The sequence below is a fragment of the Bos taurus genome, chromosome 13 (genome assembly GCF_002263795.3).
Source record: "Bos taurus isolate L1 Dominette 01449 registration number 42190680 breed Hereford chromosome 13, ARS-UCD2.0, whole genome shotgun sequence".
Lineage (NCBI taxonomy): Eukaryota > Metazoa > Chordata > Mammalia > Artiodactyla > Bovidae > Bos > Bos taurus.
In genome coordinates, this window is record NC_037340.1 from 23650788 (window position 1) to 23673727 (window position 22940).

The 22940-nt window shown below is 42.9% G+C and overlaps 1 protein-coding gene and 1 long non-coding RNA gene across 2 annotated transcripts in view; one reads left to right on the forward strand and one right to left on the reverse strand.

Moving 5' to 3' along the window:
• The window catches only part of LOC101905823 (uncharacterized), a 52258-nt gene extending 45636 nt beyond the window's left edge, over window positions 1-6622 (forward strand). Inside the window, exons 4-5 of the long non-coding RNA XR_001501605.3 lie at window positions 4712-4857; window positions 6076-6622. This is a non-coding gene — a long non-coding RNA (uncharacterized lncRNA). The remainder of the gene's footprint in view (window positions 1-4711; window positions 4858-6075) is intronic.
• Window positions 1-22940, reverse strand: part of PIP4K2A (phosphatidylinositol-5-phosphate 4-kinase type 2 alpha) — a 185020-nt gene that overhangs the window by 27645 nt on the left and 134435 nt on the right. The window contains exons 5-6 of the mRNA NM_001192769.1: window positions 9574-9720; window positions 4880-4918 (exon numbers count right to left, since the gene is read on the reverse strand). Of these exons, the coding sequence (NP_001179698.1) occupies window positions 4880-4918; window positions 9574-9720 (186 nt within the window). The remainder of the gene's footprint in view (window positions 1-4879; window positions 4919-9573; window positions 9721-22940) is intronic.

Consider the following 22940-nt stretch of genomic DNA (forward strand, 5'->3'; position numbering starts at 1 on the left):
ACCGTTTGTTGTGATCCACACAGTCAAAGGCTTTGGCATAGTCAATAAAGCAGAGATAGATGTTTTTCTGGAACTCTCTTGCTTTTTCTATGATCCAACAGATGTCGGCAATTTGATCTCTGGTTCCTCTGCCTTTTCTAAAACCAGCTTGAACATTTGGAAGTTCACGGTTCACGTACTGCTGAAGGCTGGCTTGGAGAATTTTGAGCACTACTTGACTAGCGTGTGAGATGAGTGCAATTGTGTGGTAGTTTGAGCATTCTTTGGCATTGCCTTTCTTTGGGATTGGAATGAAAACTGACCTTTTCCAGTCCTGTGGCCGCTGCTGAGTTTTCCAAATTTGCTGGCATAGTGAGTGCAGCACTTTCACAGCATCATCTTTCAGGATTTGAAAAAGCTCAGCTGGAATTCCATCACCTCTACTAGCTTGTTTGTAGTGATGCTTCCTAAGGCCCTCTTGATTTCACAATTCAGGATATCTGGCTCTAAGTGAGTGATCACATCATCATGGTTATCTGGGTCATTAAGATCTTCTTTGTACAGTTCTTCTATGTATTCTTGCCACCTCGTCTTAATATCTTCTGCTTCTGTTAGGTCCCTACAGTGCCTGTCCTTTATTGTGTCCATCTTTGCATGAAATGTTCCCTTCTTGGTGTATCTAATTTTCTTGAAGAAATTAGAATTTGTCGTATATGGCCTTTATTATGTTCATTTCCCTCAATGCCCATTTTAAAATCATAAATGGCTGCTGAATTTTGTCAACAGCTTTTTCTACATCTATTGAGGTGATCATATGGTTTTCTCCTTCAGTCTCTTAATGTGGTGTATCACACCGATTGATTTGCAGATATTGAAGAATCCTTGTATCCTTGGGATAAATCACACTTGATCATGGTGTATGATCCTTTTAATGTATGGTTGGATTTGGTTTGCTTAGTATTCTGTTGAGTATTTTTGCATCTATGTTCATCAGTGATACTGGCCTGTAATTTTCTTTTTTTGTGGCATATTTGGTTTTGGTATCAGAGTGATGGCCTCAGAGAATGGACTTGGAGTGTTCCTTATGCAATTTTCTGGAAGAGTTTTAGAAAGATAAGTGTTAACTCTTCTCTAAATGTATGTGAAGCTATTTGGCTCTGGATTTTAGTTTGTTGGAAGTTTTAAAATTTGTTTCAATTTTTGTACTTGTGACTGGTCTGCTCATATTTTCTATTTCTTCCTGGTTCAGTCTTGAAAGTTGTACCTTTCTAAGAATTTGTCCATTTCCTTTAGGCTGTCCATTTTATTGGCATATAAGTTGTCTATGATTCTTTTCATTTCTTATGATTCTTTGTATTTCTGTGGTATCAGTTATAACTTCTCCTTTTTCAGTTTTAGTTTTATTGATTTGAGCCCTTTCCCTTTCTCTTCTTAAAGTTTATCAATTTTGTTTATCTTTTCAAAGAACCAGCTTTTAGTTTCACTGATCTTTTCTATTGTTTTTATTTCTGCTCTGATCTTTATGATTTCTTTCCTTCTACTAACTTTGGGTTTTATTTGTTCCTCTTTCTCTCATTGTTTTAGGTAAGAGGTTAAGTTGTTTGAGATTTCTCTTGTTTCCTGAGGCAAGACTGAATTACTATAAACTTCCCTGTTAGAACTGCTTTCACTGCATCCTGTAGGTTTTAGATTGTGGCGTTTTTGTTGTCATTTATCTAGAGGTATTTTTTTATTTCCTCTTTGATTTCTTCAGTGATCATTGGTTGTTTAGTAATATATTGTTTAGCTTCCATGTGTTCGTATGTTTTGTTTTTTTTTAACAGTTGTTTGCCTGTGTTTGATTTCTAATCTCATAACATTGTGATCGGAGACGATACCTCATTTCAATTTTTTTAGCTTTACCAAGGCTTGACTTGTGGCCCAAGATGTGATCTATCCTGGAGAATATTCCATGTGTACTTGAAAAGAAAGTGTATTCTGCTGCTTTCAGATGGCATGTCCTATAAATATCAATTAAGTCTAATGTGTTATTTAAGGCCTGTGTTTCCTTACTGATTTTCTGTCTGGATGATCTGTCTGTCCATTGATGAGAATAGGGTGTTAAAGTCGTCTAGTATTACTGTGTTATTGTCAGTTTCCTCTTATATGGCTATTACGTATATTGAGGTGCTCTTATGTTGGGTATACATGTATTTACAATTGTTATATCTTCTTCTTGGATTGATCCCTTGATCATTATGTAGCATCTTTCCTTGTCTCTTGTGATGATAGTCTTTAAAGTCTATTTTATGTGATATGAGTATTACTATTTTACCTTTCTTTTTGATTTCCATTTGCATGAAATACCTTTGTCCATTCTTACTTCCAGTCTCTGTGTGTTCCTAGATCTGAAGTGCATCTCTTATAGACAGCATATATATGGATATTGTTTTTGTATCCATTCAGCCAGTCTATGTCTTTTGGTGGAAGCATTTAATCCATTTACATTTGGTAATTATTACTATTTTTAATTTTTGGCTGCACCCTGAAGCATGTGGGCCTTAGTTCCCCAACTGGGGATCAAACCCATGTCCCCTGCATTGGAAGGTGGAGTCTTAACCTCTGGACTGCTGGGGAAGTCCCTAAGGTAATATGTATGTTCTTATTTTCAATTTGTTAATAGTTTTGCATTTGTGTTTGTTCTTCCCTTCCCCATTTGTTCACTTCTCTTATGATTTGATGACTATCTTTAATGTTGTGTTTGGATTGCTTTTTCTTTTTTTGTGTATGTAGTGTAGAGTTTTGGTTTGCAGTCTCCAGAAGTTTTGATATAGCAGTCTATATATAAATACAAGATTGTTTTAACTTGCCTGTCCCTTAATTTCTAGTGTGTGTCCAATATCCTGCATTGTACTCCTCTCTGCTATAGTTGCTGATTTTGACGTCATATTTGTGTGTGGGTGATTTCCTACCTTTACCCTATGTTTGCCTTTCCCAGTGAGGTTTCCCATTCATAATTTTCTTTTCTAGTTGCCTTTTCTTTTCTGCCTAGAGATTCCTTTAAGATTTGCTGTAAAGCCCATTTGGTGGTGCCAGTTTCTCTTAGTTTTTGCTTGTCTGTGAAGTTTTTGATTTCTCTATCAAATCTGAATGAGAACATTGCTGGATCCCTTCTGGTCTGCAGTTTCTCCTGAAAAATCAGCTGATAACATTATGGGGGTTCCCTTAGGTGTTAATTGTTGCTTTTCCCTTGATGCTTTTAATATTTTCTCTTTGTTGGCTTGGTTACCATGTGTCTCGGCATGTTCCTCCTTGGGTTTATCTTGTACAGGACTCCCTGTACTTCCTGGGCTTGAGTGAGTGTCTCCTTTCTTATGTTAGGCTAGTCCTGCATGACCTCATCAACGCTGCCCTGTCTCTGATCATCATTCCCAGGAGGTTCCCAAGCCCCCTTTCCCAGCTGAAGCCCTCTTTCCCAGCTGAAGCCCTCTCTACAGCCTCTTATGCCGACTGGACGTCTGTTCTGATGCTGAGATGACAATTCCAACTACTCCATCTGCTCCCTTTTCCCACCCACCCCACTGTCCAAACCAGAAACCTGGGAGTCGCCTTAACCCCGCCCTCCCTCCACATACACTCTCTGGCACCATTCACCTCCCTCGTTCACTCTCTGAGGTCTGTGGATTCTTCTTCCTAAATCTCTCTATCTTCTCCCACCCCAGGTCAGGCCACCATCTATTCTGGGTTATTTCAGCAGCCTCTCCAGATGGTCCTGCAAGGTGGCCTCACCTCATCCTCCAGCAGGAACACCAAGTGCTGCCCATCTGTGTGCCCTTGCTCACACTGCTCTTTCTTCCTCTTCCTCTATCTAACTCCTACCCGTTCTTCAGGTTTCCAATCAGCTCTTCCCAGACGACCACCAAGCCAGATTTAGGTCCCTTGCTACGTGTTTCCTGTCAAAGCACTTAGCACTTGCTACGGTCAGTTCCTATTTAACGTGTGTGTCGCTTTGTTGGACATGTCTGTGTGGTTCATTATTTTAGCCCCTTAAGCTAGGACAGTAACCGTAGATGTTCACAAACTTCTAGATGAATAAGCAAAAGATTTTTAAATCTGTAAAATTCAGACCTAAACTGAATGATACCAGCCTGAAAGAATTTAGAAACAAAAACCTTGAGCCCAGCTTCCAAAAGGTTTGGTCAAGAAAAGGCGCCTCAGCATGATGAGGAATAGCTGAGAACAGAGGCACCGTCCATGTAAACACGCCCCGATTTCAGGCCGCTTAGGTTCATGCACAGAAAGCCGCTTTCCAAATTCTTAAGCTGATTCCCGTTGAATCTGTCTAGAGTCCTGCATAATCGACAAAATGTGGTTCAAGTATTACCTAAAGTCCAGTGTCTCAGAGAAAGGTAAGGAGTCTCCTTGTCTGTCCCTAAGTCCTTATACACAAAAAATATTCTAATGGGTCTTAACATTTTATAGTTGGAAAGGAGTTTGAAGCTCATTAAGCCAACATTTTACAGGTGACTATGAAGCTCAACACCGTCATTTTACAGGTGAGAAAACGGGCTCAGGGAGGCAAGGAAACGGACTCAGGGTCACACCTGGCCTGTCAGTCATAAAGTGGGGCTAGGACCCAGGTGCTGAGCTATACCCGTTAGTTTGGATCATGATGATGGCTGTGTTTTCAAGATCAGCTGTGGGAAATGTTTCACCCACACTTCAAACTAATAAATACTTCATGGTTCAACAGGGCAGCTAACCTGAGGGAGAGAACTGGAGGAGAGTGTTCCTCAGATCGACGAAGAGCTTCCCACCATAGCTGAGGGGAAACAAGAAGCTCAGGGGAGGAGGAGAAGACAGAACTAAGAGGTGCTGGGCCCCACGCCGAGGACCAAGGTGAGAGACGCCAGGCACTTACCTTTTCTTTGTCACTTGCTTCCCTGGCCACTGTAGAGCCCTGAAACAGAGATGATGAAAATAAGCACACACGAGGCACTGGCTTCACGTGAAACCTGCAAACACCCCAGGGCAGAGCGCCGAGCGCTGACTGTGCTCTGTCCCCTCCCTGAGTGAGTGTGCACTGCACCCTCTGTAGGGGTTTCTGGCTCCAACCCTTTCCTTCTTGGTATCACCTGTGCTGTCTTTCCCCTGGTTCCTGTCCTCCTGGTGGAAATAAAAAAACCCAACAGTCATGTGAACGATGCCTTTCTAAACTCAGGGTCAGACCACACTTTCCTCCTTACGTCACCAGAAATGGTTGGTTTGAGGGTCTTCAAAGTACAGTGGGCCATCACTTGGCTGCAGTGACCACTGGGCACCAGGGCCTGTCTCCCATACTGCGTCCTGTAGGTGGGGCATCCTGGCCCCTGACAGCCCATCTCTCTGGCTCAGGGTTCCTGATGACCTTACTTCCTCACTCACCCTAAGACCCAGTGGGCCTTTCTGGCCCCTTTCATGTTGGAGGTTCCTTCAAACACATTTTTACTCACACCCTTTTGTGCCTCTAGGGTGAGCACAAAAGGTATAAGTAGAAGAAAACACAGCTTTCGTTGCAGTAGTTCTACTCTACTGCACTGGTTTTCAAATAATGCCCTTGGTTCTGTGTTGTCCAACATGACCAAGTCTGTCTTAGATGCTGATGGAGTGGTAGGGCTTTAGGGTAGAGTTTAAGAACAGAGACTGTCCTCTGTTTGTGAAAGATCTTAATGCAAAAGAAAGATTAGGAAATGAATGGCCAGTAAGTCCCTAACTTTGGTAATATTAAACAACAATGAGCATTCCTCCTCTGTGTTCCTTGGTGGCCGTCACAGTGTCTCATGCAGCAGCGCCCACGTTTGCCGGGTAAATGGCTGGGGAAGGATCACAGCCCAGCACCAGACACCCAAACTATGACCAGAGGTCAGTGGCACAAGCTGCTTGCTTGTCTGTTTATTAAATACACATTTATTGGCCTGGAATACTTGCATTAGCCAGTCATTAAGAAAATGTGTATGTGACTTGGGAAATGTTCAAGTAGCTTCTAGATTGGCCACTCTTAACATTTTTACTCTGTGACCATCTTGCCTTCAAGTAGCTCAGGCATTAGTTAGGGTGTGTGTCACCTGTCGTTCACAGATGGAGACACTCCTCCTGCAGGGGAAAGGGGCCAGGCCTGAGCCAGGGGCTCCCCCATGCCAGTTCATCATCATCCCCACGCTCAGTGTTCCCAGGTCTGGTGGATCTAAAAGACCCTGCTGGGCCAGCCCTGGATGCTGCTCGAAGCTTCTTAAGGACACGTTGGAGAAGCACAAAGCTGCCCCAGCAAGTGAGGATGAACCCTGTGAGTTGTCCGTGAAGGAGAGCCCTGTGGCCAGCCAAGCCCAGCAGCTGTCACTTGCAATGGTTTGTTTTCCTTCCTTTATAGGGTCTTGATTTCAGGCCACAATATCTTCCTTTACACAATGACTGTTAATAAAGAATGTTCCTTTATTTTAAAAGAAGGAAGGGGTGAATACTCGAGTATTAAATACTTATAATACCTGGGTACTGCATTGTAATACTTGAGCAGTTCCTATGCTATGGGCAAAGGGAGGAAATTATTTTTGTATCTTTAACCAAGTTTTTAGTCTTTGTGTTTTTTTCCCCCTCCTTACAATATAATTTACTCTGCTTCTGATTCTCAGTGATGCTTCATCTCTATGTAAATGCAGATCATTAGCCGGGAAAACTCATCCAGATTTAAATTCATTCAGAATTAAAAAAACAAAATTAGAGAAGTCAGTCAAAGCCACGAGTTTGAGCCATGAAATGATGCCAGGCGCCCAGGTTCCCTGACCACTCACGATGGCAAGTACTGGTGAGAACAGAGTTTATTCTATAAGCTAAAAAGGGAGATGAAACCAGGACATCCAAGGTTAAATTAAAACCATAATAGCCAGTCTGTAACTTACATCAAGATACGCTGACTAGATGTCTGCTTGAATGAGGCACTCTTTGAAGCACTTCAGGGGGATAAAGTGGGACCCAAAACAGTTGTCTTTAAGAAACTTATTAGTAGAACGGAAGAGAACGAAAATTCATCCACCTCTTCTTGTATGCATTATGCTGGACGTGACACAAACATATCACACTAATCCTCTCAACCCAGCAAGGGACGTAAACCCATCTCTGTTCTACAGATGAAGGAACTGTGGCTCCTACAGGTTCAGCATCTCGCACCCAGCTAACGCGTAGTAAGACTGGGACATGGGGCTCCTGACGTGGGAGTCAGACCAACAGACAGACCTAGTACTCAACGGGACGAGCTAGTGACACTTCAGAGGGCCTTGTGAGAGAGAGGGTTCCAAAGAGCCCTGAGGGTTGCTGGGATTTCCAGGGAACAAAACAGCTGCGACTTGGAGGTAAGAGCAGACTCCAGAGGTAAGAGATAAGCCCGGAACATCTCCCCTCCCTTAGACCAACATTTCGCAAAGCATAGTTGAGCACCCAGGGGTGCTGCAAAGTCAAAAGTGTCTTTATAATAATGTGGAGACAGTCTCTGCCTTGACATTTACATGGATACTGCAAAAACAACGGTGGGGAAACCGTTGGCAGGTTAGCACAGATCCAGCAGTGGCACCGAATGGTATTAGTACTGAGTTTGTCATACGACACATGAGTATCCTTGAGGAAGCAATGGCATCTGTTTTGTTAAATCTTGACGCTGGATGACGTACCTTCTCAATATTCTGCATAGGGAGTATGCCCAAAGCTCTTTTGTTTATAAAGCAGGTAAGTTTAAGGACAGTCATCTTGGTGATGGTTTTGAGTTATGAGCTGAACTAGTTACTTTTTTTCCAGAAATCATTTCTACATGAAAGGACAACTGGAACCTGTTTATTCCATTCTGGGCATCTGACAGGCACTTGCTCAAAGAGGAACGAAGCTGCTGGCTCAGCTTTGTGCTATCATTTCACAGGAAACCCACTGGTAAAATTTAAGCTTTCAAGTGAAAATGAAAACTTTTAAAAACTTGTATCCACCACTCTGAGCTTGACAGCTTCTCAATATATAAAGGCGTTTCTAATGAGGCAGGTGGTGATATTAATGTGGCTTCTTGACACTGTTTAATGAAACGTGTGAGTATTTGGAAGAGCTCATAACTCGGTAAACCCATTGTTCAAAATGACGAAAGCATGATGCCCTCAGATCAATGCGTGCAAACAGACTGATGGGTTTTATAAAGTTCACTGATGTGATTTCAGATTCCACACTGTAACTCAGCTTTGAGAAATTACCACTTGTCAGGTCTAGGTATGCCATCCAAGAAAAACACCCACAAATTTCTGAAAAAGTTAAAAACCCCTCCCTTTTTCCAACTACATATTTGTGTAAGGTCTGATTTTTTTCATACACTTCAAGTAACATGATAGCAGAAGCAGACAGGACATTTCAGCTCTCTCACCAAGGCAGACATCACAGAGATTTGCAAAGATGTAAAACAATGCCACCTGTCCCACTAAACGTTTTGGTTTGAAAGATACTTTTCATAAAGATATGCTAACATTAATAGTTTTACTATTTTAAAAAACTAAGTTAAAAAATGTTTCTCATTTCTAACATTGTAAGTATTAGTATTAACCTACATATGCAGCTTTTGGGGGTCCTCTTTTAAGAGTGTGAAGGAGTCTGAGATCAAAAAATTTGAGACTGACTGATGAAGACCAGAGGTTGGCAGATGTTTTCTGGAAAGGGTCAGAGGGTAAGTGTTTTGCGCTTTGCGGTCCAAAATGGTCTCTATGGTAACTACTCAACCCTGCTATTATAGTGCAACCACACATGATAGAGAAACCACAGGCATAGTGGGACTCCAATAAAGCTATTTACAAAAATGGCCAAGTTGAACTTGCCATGCAGGCAGGTCGTAGTACGCCAGCCTCTGACCCGGATGTTGTCTACATCAGTGACCTCAGAAGTCAGCGCCCCTCACTCCACAGTCAGAATTTCCAGTGGTCTACCTCCCACTCCAAATCTTTGAAACAGCCTGTCCCTCACCTCCTGATTCCAAACTGCATCCCTTCCCCATCCTTCCTGACTTTTCTTCTCTTCATGGCATTCATCAGTTCCTAGCACACCATATGACTTACTTACCTGTCTTTGCCCACCAGAATGTCAGCTCGTTGAGGGCAGATTTGGTGTGTTTTGTTCATCATGCTGTTCCCAGCACTTAAAAGCAGGGCCTGGCACATAGCTGGTGTTCCATACATACTAGCTCAATAAATTAGATGTGGTATCTCTCATAGGTACAATAAGAAAGTAAGAAAATGAAGTTGCTCAATTGTGTCCAATTCTTTGCAATCCCATCGACTATAGCCTACCAGGTTCCTCCAGCCAGGGGATTTTTCCAGGCTAGAGTACTGGAGTGGATTGCCATTTCCTTCTCCAGGGGATCTTCCCGACCCAGGGATCAAACCCAGGTCTCCTGCATCACAGGTAGATGCTTTACCGTCTGAGCCACCAGATCCTCACTTAACACGAAGTGCACTGCTGGCTGCCCAGTGCTTTGAGCTCTGGGTGCCTCTTAAGTGCACAGCCTGCTCAGTTACACACAACATGGATGAACAAGCTTAATGAACAAAAAAGTAAAAATCTTACCTTTAAGTCGTATTTCCTATATACAGATAAACGGTGGCTGAACACATTTCTTGTAACAATCACATATATTTCAACTCCATCCACATTAAGCCGGTACATGCCCAGGAACTGGGGAAGAAGGGTGATCCCATGACATTCCACTATATACTGCATAGGAAAGAAAGAAAAAGAGGGGGAGGAAATGATCCAGTCAAAAGCTGTTTGTTCAGATAAAAAATAACCCCTCTGCCTATGGTGTTTTACAAAGTGATAATGACTTATACAACCATTAATGTCTTCTTTACAGAAAATGACCATGTTTATACACCTGAAGACCAGGTCTGAGTGCACCATGCAGACAGATAAGAAAATCTATCTCCAGAGATACTTTTTTCTTAACATTCCCAACTAATTTGTATATAATGGCACGAGGCGAGAGGACAAGTGACTAGTCCTTTCTATAACTCCTTTAAAGTGAAATCATGACCTGGGGTCTCCATCTTCCTTCCTAGAAGCCTTGATGATGACTTTACGAGGTTCAGGCAGCATCACCTGGCCACTATGATCAATGCCTTTGATAGTGTTAAAGTTGAGATTACAGAGGAAATTGTGGAGAGAGCTCAGTGTTAGAAGCTGGGAGAGTCAGGCTCTGTTTTCTGTTTCTTATTGGGACTCTAATGTTTAAATTGCCACCAGATAGTCTCCCAGAGCAATAGAAATAAAAATAAATGGGAGCTAATTCAACTTACACGCTTTTTGCACAGCCAAGGAAACCATAAACAAAATGAAAACACAACCTATGGAATGGGAGAAAATATTTGCAAACGATGCAATCGACAAGGGCTTAATTTCTAAAATATACAAATAGCACATACAACTCAACAAAATAAACTCAATCGAAAAAAACAGAACACATAAGTAGACATTTCTCCAAAGAAAACACAGATGGCCACCAGGTACATGAAAAGATGCTTAAATCACATATTATTGTATGTATGTGTGTGCCCAGTCATTTCTGACTCTGCAACCCCATGGACTGTAGCCCACCAGGCTCCTCTGTCCATGGAATTTCATCCAGGCAAGAATACTGGAGTAGATTGCCATTTCCTCCTCCAGGGGATCTTCCCGACCCAGGAACTGATCCCATGTATTCTTAAGAATCCCACTGATTCTTTACCACTGACTCCCCCCCAGAGGCCCTTCATCCTAAAGTATAAAGAGCATTAAAAAACAACCCATAACATCCAATCTAGGTGTGTTTAAATATAAATCGTAACTGCCATAAGGGTGTTTCCTTAAAAAATGAAAAACAGTAAAGAGCACAAACTTTTGCAATTTTTACTCACAACGCTGCATAATAAATGTGATGTAAACTTTTGAACATTTCTTCTTTCCTTTCTTAGACATGTTATTTCAACCTCTCAAGGCCTTATCATGAAAATCCTTGATCTCACTTTATTGTTAACATAACTGCACTTATTTTGGGAAAACATTTTAATGTAAGACTCTGATGCTGGGAAAGACTGAAGGCAGAGTAGACGGGGATGACAGAGGATGAGTTAGTTGGATGGCATCACCGACTCCATGGACGTGAGGTTTGAGCAAGCTTCAGGAGATGGTGAAGGACAGGGAAGCCTAGTGCGTTGCAGTCCATGGGGTCTCAATGCATCGGACATGACTGAGCGACTGAACAACAACAAATCATTTCCACTACTTAAATGATTAAGTACTACTTAATCTACTTAAAACTTCTCTTGAAGTAGAGAGAGTTTTCTACTTAGATTTCTAACTTTTATGTAGTATCAACACTGGTTTCTCTGTGTAACTTACAACATTTTACCTGTAGCCATTCTTATTAAAGATGCAATATTATTTTTAAGACACACTACTAAGTACTTTAAATAATATGGAAAAATAGAAGGACGAATTTAGAACTCTGACCTGGGAAATAATACATCCAGGTTCAGCTCTGCAAACGGGTCTTTGATAAGTGAAGATCAACTGGAATATAACTGACTTTCACAGTTTTTTTTTAATTGTTTTTCAGTACAGTACTAATCTGACATCAGCCTAGTTAGATTCACTGCCATTTTTGCTACTAAACAATTATTAGAGAAATGCAAATCAAAAAACTACACTGAGGTGCCACCTCATGTTGGTCAGAGTGGCCATCACATTAAAAAATCTACAAATAACAAATGGTAGAGAGGCTGTGGGAAGCTGCCTGCACTGTTGGTGGGAATGTAAGTTGGTGAAGTTACTGTGGGAAACAGTGTGGAAGTTCCTCAGGAAACTAAAACTAGAATAAGCACGTGACCCAGCAGTCCCACTACATATTGTGTGTATATCCAGACAAAGACAAAACTATATAATTCATCAAGGTACACGCACCCCTGTGCTCACAGCAGCCAAGGCATGGACGCCACCCACATGTCTCTCAACAGATAAACGGACGAAGATGATGTGGCACGAAGATGGCAATGGAATATTTACTCAGTCATGAAAAAGAATGAAATAATGCCACTCGCAGCAAATAGATGGACCTCGAGATTATCATACTAAGTAAGCAAAGTCAGTCAGAAGGAGAAAGACAAATTCCATATGATACTGCTTCTATGTGGATGTGAAATATAATACACGTCATCTACAAAACAGCAGACCTGAGGCTGCTGAGCGGGGGATGGATGGAGGAAGCAAAGAACGGTGGTTTGGGATTACTAAATGCAAACTATTACACAGAAGATGGATAAACCACAAGGTCCTGCTGTATAGCACAGGGAACTATATTTGATATTCTGTGACAAACTATAATGGAAAAGAATGTGAAAAAATACATATATATATGGGCTTTCCTGGTGGCCCAGTGGGAAAGAATCCACCTGCCAATCAGGAGACACAGGAGGCTTGGTTTCAAGATTTTACATATATATATACACACACACACACACACATACACATAATATATATATATGTATCAGTGAATCACTTTGCTATAGATAAAAAGTTAATACATTGTAAATCAACTTTACTTCAATAAAATTTAAAGAATATGGAAAAATTAATACTTTTTTGGATATGTTAAAATGCTTACTTTGTAGATTTACAAGTGACATTAAATAAAAAATTCATGTCAGTGAAAGAAAGAAAAAATTGCCCACCAGAGCAGTGGTGTGAAGCTCTGCAGACAGATGGACACTCTCTGGCCCCACACTGGATTCATCACTGGACAAGTCAATCCCAGCACTGACACCATTTCCAAGAGAGTTGCAAAAACACAACGTATGTCCATCACTCTTCAATGACCATACCCTAAACGGCCACCAGATGGAGACACTTTTCAAAAGACCATCCTTACAAACTGGGTCCCACTGTACTTTCCAAAGTTAGGTTTTCCTTTCTTTAAAACGAGGGGGAAAGAAAATTTTAAAAAGGTTCTTTTATGCCTTTGATGTATGTGATATCGCTAGGATAACTTAGCATGAATTGTACTTACTGTTGTAAAAATTGTACTTACTGTACCTGTTTACCACAGATGGCTGGAAGAATAGTCATCATGGTAATGGTGACATTTAAGGTAACTCCTTCATTTAAAAAAAAAAAACAATCCTCAAAATTTTCAGTTGTACAATGCACTTTTATAAAAGAAAGTAATCAGGATGCCCTGTCACACACTTTAGAGGTAGACACTGCAATAATCAACTCTGATAATAATAAGCCATCGTAAGACTTTTTTTTTAAAGCCTTTAATTTTCATCATTAAAGAAAAGAAGTACAGCATCAGTGTAGGAGTTTGATTTTAGCCACCCAAAGTTTGGAAGATTTTAAAGATGCTTCTGCCCTTAAAAAAAAAAAATCTTACATAACTGAGCTACATATTTCAATATGATGGCTTTTTCTGAGTAGAGTTTCACCCCCAACTTGTTCTTAATCTGAAGTCAGATCAGAGGAAACTTTTCTATTTCTCGCCTTTCAAAAAACAATAAACTTGAGTTTTGCTAATACAAAACAGGTGGTAAAGAGCTCTTGGCTGAAAAGAAGATTTCTCACATCTGATGTAAAGAAATAAAAGGATTGGTTGGTGCCTCTGAGGAGGGCCGGCTGGCTGGGCCTTGGCCGCATGGAGGCTGGGGGAGTCTAGCTGCTTAAGTTCGGCAGGAAGGATGTAGGTTCTGGAGCCAGAGAGATGATATGCAGGGGCGTCCCGGTGCCTCCATTTACCAGCTGTGAGGTCTTGGGCAGCTTACTAAACCATCCTGTGTTTCAATGTCATTTTCTAGAAAACAAGCACCGTAACTCCTACCAAGAAGGTTAGGGTGAGGGTTACAGGTGGCAGGGTGTCAGCACACCCCAACAAGGCCAGTGTTCTGTGCTGCTCTCTCTCCTGCCGAAGAGGACGGTGATCATGGTTACTCCTGACATTCAGAACTCCGGTAAGGAATCTCAGTGTCAGCCCGTATGCTCTGTGCTCCAAACTGACTCACAGATGTGCTGTGAAGTCTGCCCAGAGGGAGCCTCTGCAGAGGTGATCTGAGGGCCCATGCGACATGCCCCCTGCCCTGGGGGGCACACAGGTTTCAGTTTGGCCATTCGGCTCCCTCCCCCGGGACCCCACCCCTTGTACTGTTCTGCTCAGTTTAGTCTCATCATGGCCTATCTTTTAAAAGTCCCGCTGGCAGAACACGTCCCTTTGATCCAAATCTGTACAGAGCCATGGAATGCCCGGATCAGCGTGGATACCACTATCCGTACTGACGAATATGTGAAAGACACCTGACTACTACACAGGAAATCACTGATGCGCTTCCCTCCTACCCCCACCCCAGGGAAAAACACATGTACACATTATATTCTGCAAGTCCTCTATCTTTAAGATTAAATAAAATAATATTTATATGCAGAGTACATCATGAGAAATGCTGGACTGGAAGAAACACAAGCTGGCATCAAGATTGCCGGGAGAAATATCAATAACCTCAGATATGCAGATGACACCACCCTTATGGCAGAAAGTGAAGAGGAACTAAAAAGCCTCTTGATGAAAGTGAAAGAGGAAAGTGAAAAAGTTGGCTTAAAGCTCAACATTCAGAAAACGAAGATCATGGCATCTGGTCCCATCACTTCATGGGAAATAGATGGGGAAACAGTGGAAACAGTGTCAGACTTTATTTTTTTGGGCTCCAAAATCACTGCAGATGGTGACTGCAGCCATGAAATTAAAAGACGTTTACTCCTTGGAAGGAAAGTTATGACCAACCTAGATAGCATATTCAAAAGCAGAGACATTACTTTGCCAACAAAGGTCCGTCTAGTCAAGGCTATGGTTTTTCCTGTGGTCATGTATGGATGTGAGAGTCGGACTGTGAAGAAGGCTGAGCGCCGAAGAATTGCTGCTTTTGAACTGTGGTGTTGGAGAAGACTCTTGAGAGTCCCTTGGACTGCAAGGAGATCCAACCAGTCCATTCTGAAGGAGATCAGCCCTGGGATTTCTTTGGAAGGACTGATGCTGAAGCTGAAACTCCAGTACTCTGGCCACCTCATGAGAAGAGTTGACTCATTGGAAAAGACTCTGATGCTGAGAGGGATTGGAGGCAGGAGGAGAAGGGGACAACAGAGAATGAGATGGCTGGATGGCATCACTGACTCGATGGACATTAGTCTGAGTGAACTTCGGGAGTTTGTGATGGACAGGGAGGCCTGGCATGCTGCGATTCATGGGGTCGCAGAGTCGGACACGAGTGAGCGACTGAACTGAAAACAAAGATCAAATTTGATTTATCTTATCAGAAAGTTTCTACACGGTCTTATACTCAAAAGCAAGGCTCACCTATGAGGCTTTGTTGAACACACTGCAGCACAGAGATTTAAAAAACTTAAAACTCCTGAGTTTGTAATCATGTACAAAACCACAACCCCAGAAAGCCTATCATGTTAGATTCCAGTATTGACAAGCAGCAGTTGGTCCCAAAGGTTTAGAAAGCACTCCCGCATCAAACTGCAGGAGCGAAAACCTCCCCCATGAATTGAGTTTCTGGGTGGGAGCACTGGGAAAAGACGACCCTGTTTCATTTCAGTGGAGGAACGTCCCACTGGGTCTGTGAGCACCTGGGCTGGCAGACCACTGAACTGGAGCATGAGGGTCACCGCATGTGGGAGTTGACACAGAGAGGCCCAGATAGTAATCCCCTTGGGTTCTTCACCTGCTGACCCACTAAATGCTGTGCACACACCCTAACACCAGTGGGCATATCTCAGACGGCTCCCCCACCCCACAAACTCCTGGAGGTTATCCCACATCTAGGGATGCTGTAAACACACGGCCACAATCCCGCTGCTTGAGCCTTCCTGGGCCAGCACCATGAGCACTAGCTGTGTGACCTTTGGGAATTATTCAACCTCTCTGTGTCTCTGCATTTGGAGAAGAGGTGCAATAACAGTACTTAGAGCACAGGGGCTTTGTGAAGGGTATGAAGATCAGGGAAACGGCACTGGGGGGACTGCGATGGCTCAAGCAGGAGCCAGATGAAATCCAGACCCTGGGGCGAGGGGTGGGAGAGGCAGGCTTCACCTGACGTGCTCCTCAGATGCTCGCTGAGAAGTGGGTTCTATTTAAATGCAGGCTAGGGACTCCCAATTTAAAGCATATCTCCACAGAACAGACTTTCCAAAAATGAATAATGTTTATGTGTGTGCATTTTTTAATATAAAGTATGATAATACTTTTGTAAATACAGAAAACACTAAAAATCATAATTCTCACTTATGTTGCTTTTAGGATCAGAACTCTGAGCACTTCCCCTTCAAAAGCTTAATCACTGACAAATTAACAAAAGAACCTGTAAATAAATGCTTCAAAAATTATTTTAAAAATGTGTACTGGGGCACTACAGTCTCATGATTGGTTTTTTTGTGGGGGGCACGAGCACCCCTTATTTTAATAGTTAAAAACAGCCTCAGCATCTATTAATTTTTTAACATTGTTGATTCGATCACAAGACAATCTAACAATGAATCTTTGCTTCCTCCCTTTTACACACTTAGTTTCCAATTCCTGTTGGAAGAATGGAGAAATAGGGACTACAAGCATGGAGAAATAGTGACTTAATCCTGAGGGTCACTCTTTAAAAAGGTGCAGAGGAATTCTCTGCTGGTTCAGTGGTTAGGACTTGGTGCTCCCACTGCCGGGGCCCGGTTTGGATCCTTGGTCGGGGAACTAAGATCCCACAAGCCTCACAGCACAGCCAAAACCAAAAAATAATAGAAAGGGGAGGATATTTCTTTCACTTTCCATCAGCGTCCTGATGTGGCTACAAGGCAGCCCTCCTCACTGGCAGGGGACAGTGTTCCCTATCTGCCGCTTTAATATCTCAACCACTTCTGACCGGTGCCGTGCCCTACTGCTGCCCGGGAGACTCTAATCCAGAGGCCAGGCGAGTGTGGACGTCTGTCCTCTGCCACTCTGAGGTCCCAAGTGAGTGCGGACGTCTGTCCTCTGCCACTCTGAGGTCCCAAGGGAGGAAATGGACACAGATGGGCCACACACAGCAGCACTGGTCATCCAGCGTGGACCAGAATCGAGGGCATGCACAGAGGGTGACGCCTGTTAGGGGAGTACCAGCCGTGTACACACAAGCCTGCAGAGCCTTCCTTTCCGTGGCTCCTCAGATCCCACCCTTTCCCAGAGGCCTTCCTATCTGTGGCCCAAAGCCGGCCAGTTATTTCCACCACTCGGTCCCTGGGGCACATTCTCTCCTATCAAACAGGGAAGGTCTTGTCTGGCACCTGAACTGATAGATGTTTGCAGTTCAGCCAGGACACTGACCTTCTATCTAAATAAGGTACGGAACAGTCCCAAATTTTTAAAAAACTGACCCTGATCATCATTAATTCTTCGTATGCTTACTGTACAGAACTAAAACCATCACCAAGTATTCTTGGAGTCAGTGTCTATATTCTCAGTGTTAAACTTGCTGCATTACCTACGTTTGCATTTTAAAAATACTGTTTTTATTAAGTCTTTTCCATGTTAGCATTTTCATAGCTGGATGCCTCATGTCACCTCGGACTGTAATTTTTCATGCTGCGACTTTGGTTTTTTTCCTAGAGTGCTTCTCAGACACTTGTATTTGCTGGCAATGTTCATCTGTAACCCATACAGTTTTTACTGTTTTCTGTCTTCTCTTAAAACAGTCTTCTTTAATATGACTCCTTGTTGTCATCAATAGAGGCAAATTTTACCTCTTCATTAGTCTCCCCTAGAACTTTTTTCCTGTACAGCAGCTTGTCAGAACTATAATGATAAACTGACATGGTGAAATTGGAATTTTAAAAACATACAAAACGCAACAGCCACAGGGTCTCAGTTTCCTTTGCTCTTGGGTAGTCAACAAGAATACAAGTCTTATGAATCCCCCGGTCTGTTGCTTTGTCGTATGCAAAATGAAATGCCATTAAAAGATTCACAGCTGACTGAAGGTTTCAGCAGAGAGGATTCTAAGTGATGTACTGGAATGGATAAATATTTATATCTCTGCATGAGAGTGTGAACCTGGGCTCCAGCTCTTGAAAATTGCTGTTATTATCATGTTTCACTCTTTTTTTTTTTTAAGGGGCTTGAAGTGACAATTTAATATAGCATCAAATTAATACTTCAATGTAAAGTCTTGCTTCAGTTAATGTTTTTGAAAGGTTAAATTATCTGTAATTCTTATTGTGCTTCTGCCTGTGTTTATAGATCACTTCAACAATGTTCTTTACATGAGGCCGGGGCAGGGGAGGGGGGAGGCAAGGAGGGAGGGAAGGAGAGAGACAGAAAGAAAGAAAGGGAGGGAGGGAAGAAAGAAAAAACCAGCCTGAAACTAAGGATTGGTTTGTTTCAGAAGAACCAGACAAATAAATAATCCAAACATTTCTTGAGTTGATATTTTGGGAGAATGGTCTGTGTTAGTTACTATATTTTGGTTTCAAGAGTCATAAAAGAATGTAAGGATGACTCCATTTAATCTAATGTAAGTACAAAATTTTACTGTTTTTAAACTTAATAAAAATCAGGCTTAAAGGGAATAAACATTTCTCTGCAGTATTTACAAACATTCCTAGTACTGATATACTGCAGAATATATCTACATGCCGACACTGGTGCTCCAAGCTCAGTTTATTATACGACCGTAAAGACCCATACACAGCATCATCATGAGAGACGAGGTGACCTTGTGAAAAACAAACAAGCAAACACCTTATCAGGGAATTCCCTGGTGGGCCAACAGTTAGAACTCTGAGCTTTCACTGCTGAGGGCTCAGGTTGCGGAGCTAAGATACAAGCTGGTCGGTATGTCCAAAAAACCAAAACAACTAAAAACAAACACCTTACCGTAAGAGAAGTTGGTGTTTACTCAGTGACTACAACTGAAATGGAGAAGGGCTGTCCCAAGCGTCATGGTGTGATGCACTCTGGGAAGCCGTGCTGTCCGGCTGCGGAGTGTGGTCAGCGGGCTTCAGTTGGCAGCTCCTCCTGGGTCCGCCTTCCTGTTCCTTGGGCCAGCACGGCAGTGCTACCCGGGGGACCCTGAAGGGCCCCACCGGCTGGCTGTGGCCTGTAGGGCCTGCCTGGCAGCCTGCCCTCCTCCTCCGCCCAATCCTCCGTTCCTCTCCCTGGACCGGAGTCCCTCTCTCATCAGTATCCTGACCTCACACTCTGCAGGGCCTTCTACTCCAGTCAGTCACTCCTGAGAGTCAGCAGACACAAGAGACAGCAAACTCAGGACCCCAGGAATGGCAGAGGTTAGGACTACCGGAAATAGAACTGGAAGAGTTATGTATAAAAGCATTTGAAGAAATAAAAGGATACAATTTCAGTAATGAGTATATAATGAAAAATGATCAAGAGTGCATAGGTGGATTTTTTAATATGGAGCTTCTACAAGAAAAAATACAATCTTTGAAATAAAAAAATCACTGGATAGGGGAGACCACGGATTAAAACAGCTGACGAGAGAATGAGGAGTGGGAGACACAGCTGAGGAATTAACCCCAAATTGAGCAGAGATGCTTGGAGACAGAAAAGGGGAAAGGAAAAGTGAGAGCCGTGGAGGCCAGAATGAGAATGTCCAGTCCACAGATGTTGGGGAGAGGTGGGGAGACAGACCGTATCCAAACACAAAAGAGCAACGGGATTTCCAGAAACTGGAGATCACCTGCTGCAGGAAACGCGTGCCAGCAAGTGGGCCGTGCGGCTGCCGGAACCTGGGGGCAGACAGCGATGCCCCGTCTGCAGAGCGGAGCTGGAGCGGTGCTCCCTGAGCCACAGGAGCCCCTCCTGGTGTTCCTGAGAGTGTGTGCAGTTCCTGAAGACACAGGCCCTGCTGCTACTTGCTGTGAATCTCACAGTTCCAGCTGTTTACACGTAAAACTTGACTGTGCTTTTCACATTTCCATCGGCTTCTCCTCCACAGAGAACAAAAAGAACCAGCAAGCAGACTCGAAATGTTTCTCCTGCTCCAGGGGGTGGGGCCCGCACTGCCATTTACACGGGCTCCATCAGCACTGCCCGTGACACGCGGCGTCTCAGGTCCACCCCGACCTACCGAGTCAGAACGTCAGTTCTTACAAGCGGTGCGGGGGTTGTGTCTCCAGTCAGTAATTTGGGAAATGCTGATGGAGTGTCTAACTTCTCTTTGGGCATCAAACCCTTAATTTTTTTAGTTTTAACTTTTGGCTTTCATGGGGCCTGTTTTCTCAGTTTCTCTCTGTTTGTGGCCACCACCACTGTCCTTCGTGGGAGGATAGAAAGATGTATTCCAAGGAAGATCCAAAAAAGTCAAGCAGTCACCCCCTCATCCTACACTGAAACTTGACATACTAGGTAGCTTTTTCAACAATGATTCGAGTTTTAAGGCGTAACTTCTAGATTCAGCTCAAGTTACTAACAGTCTCCCGGATAACAAAAGTTAAGAAAGGATTTTTGGGTTACTTGGTCAATTTGTCAGTTCAGTCACTTTGAAATAAAAAACAAATTTAAACCCTACATTTCAAAAACATAAAAGATATTCTTAATGCTATTTTCATAGGCATTTCTTGATTATCTACATTGGAACTTGTTCCCTCCCCTAAAATTTTTAAAATTTTACTGACACTGACTCCATTTTAATTAAAGCTGAAGAAGCTACATGATTCAAAAACTTCCAATGAATTTAGGTCAGTTTAAAAAAAAAATCAGTCAACGTAGGAGAAATAAGGTATTCAAGAAGGTTCTTGACCATTTTTTCCTTTTTGAATGCTCCAGCATTGCTTAGCTAATCAGTCAATGATCATCATTTATAAGACCCGAGTTTGTCCTGACCTGACAGAAATCTAAAGAAGAAAAGGGTATTTACACCAAAACACTTAAGTTATTTTCCTAACTATAAAAAAGAGAAAAACAAAAGGAACATAAAGGTTTGCTCTGCTTAATATAAATTTCCACTGGTCTGAAAGACGCTGCTGTGCTTTCTTAGCTCACAGTGAAAATCAGGGTGGGGTCTGGGCAGCAGATAAAAACTACGGCAGCGTGCTGGAGCCTGGAAGAAAGCTAACTTCTTACAGTTTGAATCTTCAAATTTTTCTGCATCTGTGCCACACTCTGCCAGAAACCAGGCCCCCTAGTGGATTGAAAAAGCTAATGATTTCAACACTGGGACATGCAACTGAGTATGTGAAGAGAAGTACTGAAAGACCTTATTCAGTCATTTACATAGTGCTTGTTATTCACCAGACACTGTCCTGAGCAGGTTATAAATAGCAGTTCCGCTAATTAGCACACCACCAGATGAAGGAGGGTGGTGCTGCTGCTAGCTCGTTTAAGTCGCATCCAACTCTTTGTGACCCTATGGAGACTGTTGCCCGCCAGGCTCCTCTGTCCACAGAATTCTCCAAGCAAGAATACTGGAGTGGGTGGCCATGCCCTTCTCCAGGGATGTTCCTGACCCAGGAGTCTCTTGAAGTCTTCCTGCACGGCAGGCAGATTCTCCACCACTAGCGCCACCTGGGAAGCCCATACAACATGGGATGGAGGAGACACTACCATCAAAATGTATGGACAGAGAAGCAGGTACAGAGAGGTTAGGTAACTTGCCTAAGGTCATAAAGCAGGCTGGGGGCAAAGTAGTCAGCTCCGGAGTTCATGTTCTGAACCACCTGCCACACGGGCACTGCTGGTGAGGCTGCCTCATCAGGAAATCAGGAGGAATTTCTTTCAACATCTAGCACTGTGCTGCTCCTTCAGAGGTTGGCCTTGCTGCTGCTGCTGCTCAGTCGCTGCAGTCGTGTCCGACTCTGTGCAACCCCATAGACGGCAGCCCACCAGGCTGCCCCCGTCCTTGGGATTCTCCAGGCAAGAACACTGGAGTGGGTTGCCATTTCCTTCTCGAGTGCATGAAAGTGAAAAGTGAAAGTGAAGTCGTTCAGTCATATCTGACTCTTAGCGACCCCATGGACTGCAGCCTACCAGGCTCCTCTGTCCTTGGGATTTTCCAGGCAAGAGTACTGGAGTGGGGCGCCATTGCCTTCTCTGTAATTTTAACCTTCCAGAATACAGCTGCACCTCTGGATATATTTTACTTAAACACAAAAAAGGACAATGAAAGAAAAGAGAAGAAGAAGAGCCACAGAGTAACCAACGCTGTCAGAAAGCCCATCCAATGTACTCCGTAGGAGCTGCCCTCCCTGAGAGCCTGTCCTGTCTATTGATAGCAGGATTTGAACAAGCCTAAGGACTTGTCCAGACCAGACTGCTGGTTCAGAAGCACATTAGAAGGTAAAAGCAATAAAAAGCAAGAAAAGAAGAAATGACAGTCTCCACCAAAGTAAGAAAAAAATTCTGACTAGTGGTAAATCCTAAAAGTAGTCTAGGCCAGCTTACCTCCTGTATGGAAGTACGTCGAGTAAATACACAGCATGGGGAGTATAGTCAATAATATTGTAAACCTTGTGTGGCACCTAATTCATGAAAATATCACAGCACTGTGCCACACACCTGAAACTAATCCAATATTGTACGTCAACCATACTTCAATAGAAACAGAGTGAATGCATGCATAAGGAATGAATGAATGAAATGCAGACGGAGAAACTGAGGTTCAGAGATCCCTGAATTAGCCCGTTTGTGACCAGCTATGACCTAGGTCTCCTGACCTTCCACCGAGCAAACTGTATCAGCAATGGTGATTCTCAGTCACGAAGACCCTTCACCTCTATTTATTTAAAGATTGTTTTCTTCCAGTTTTACTGAGATGTAATTGACATACGGCACTGTACAAGTTCAAGGTGTACAGCATAATGATTTGACTCACATACATCAAGAAATGATTATCACAGTTTAGTGAACATCCATCATTCATACAGTTACAAAAGAAAAA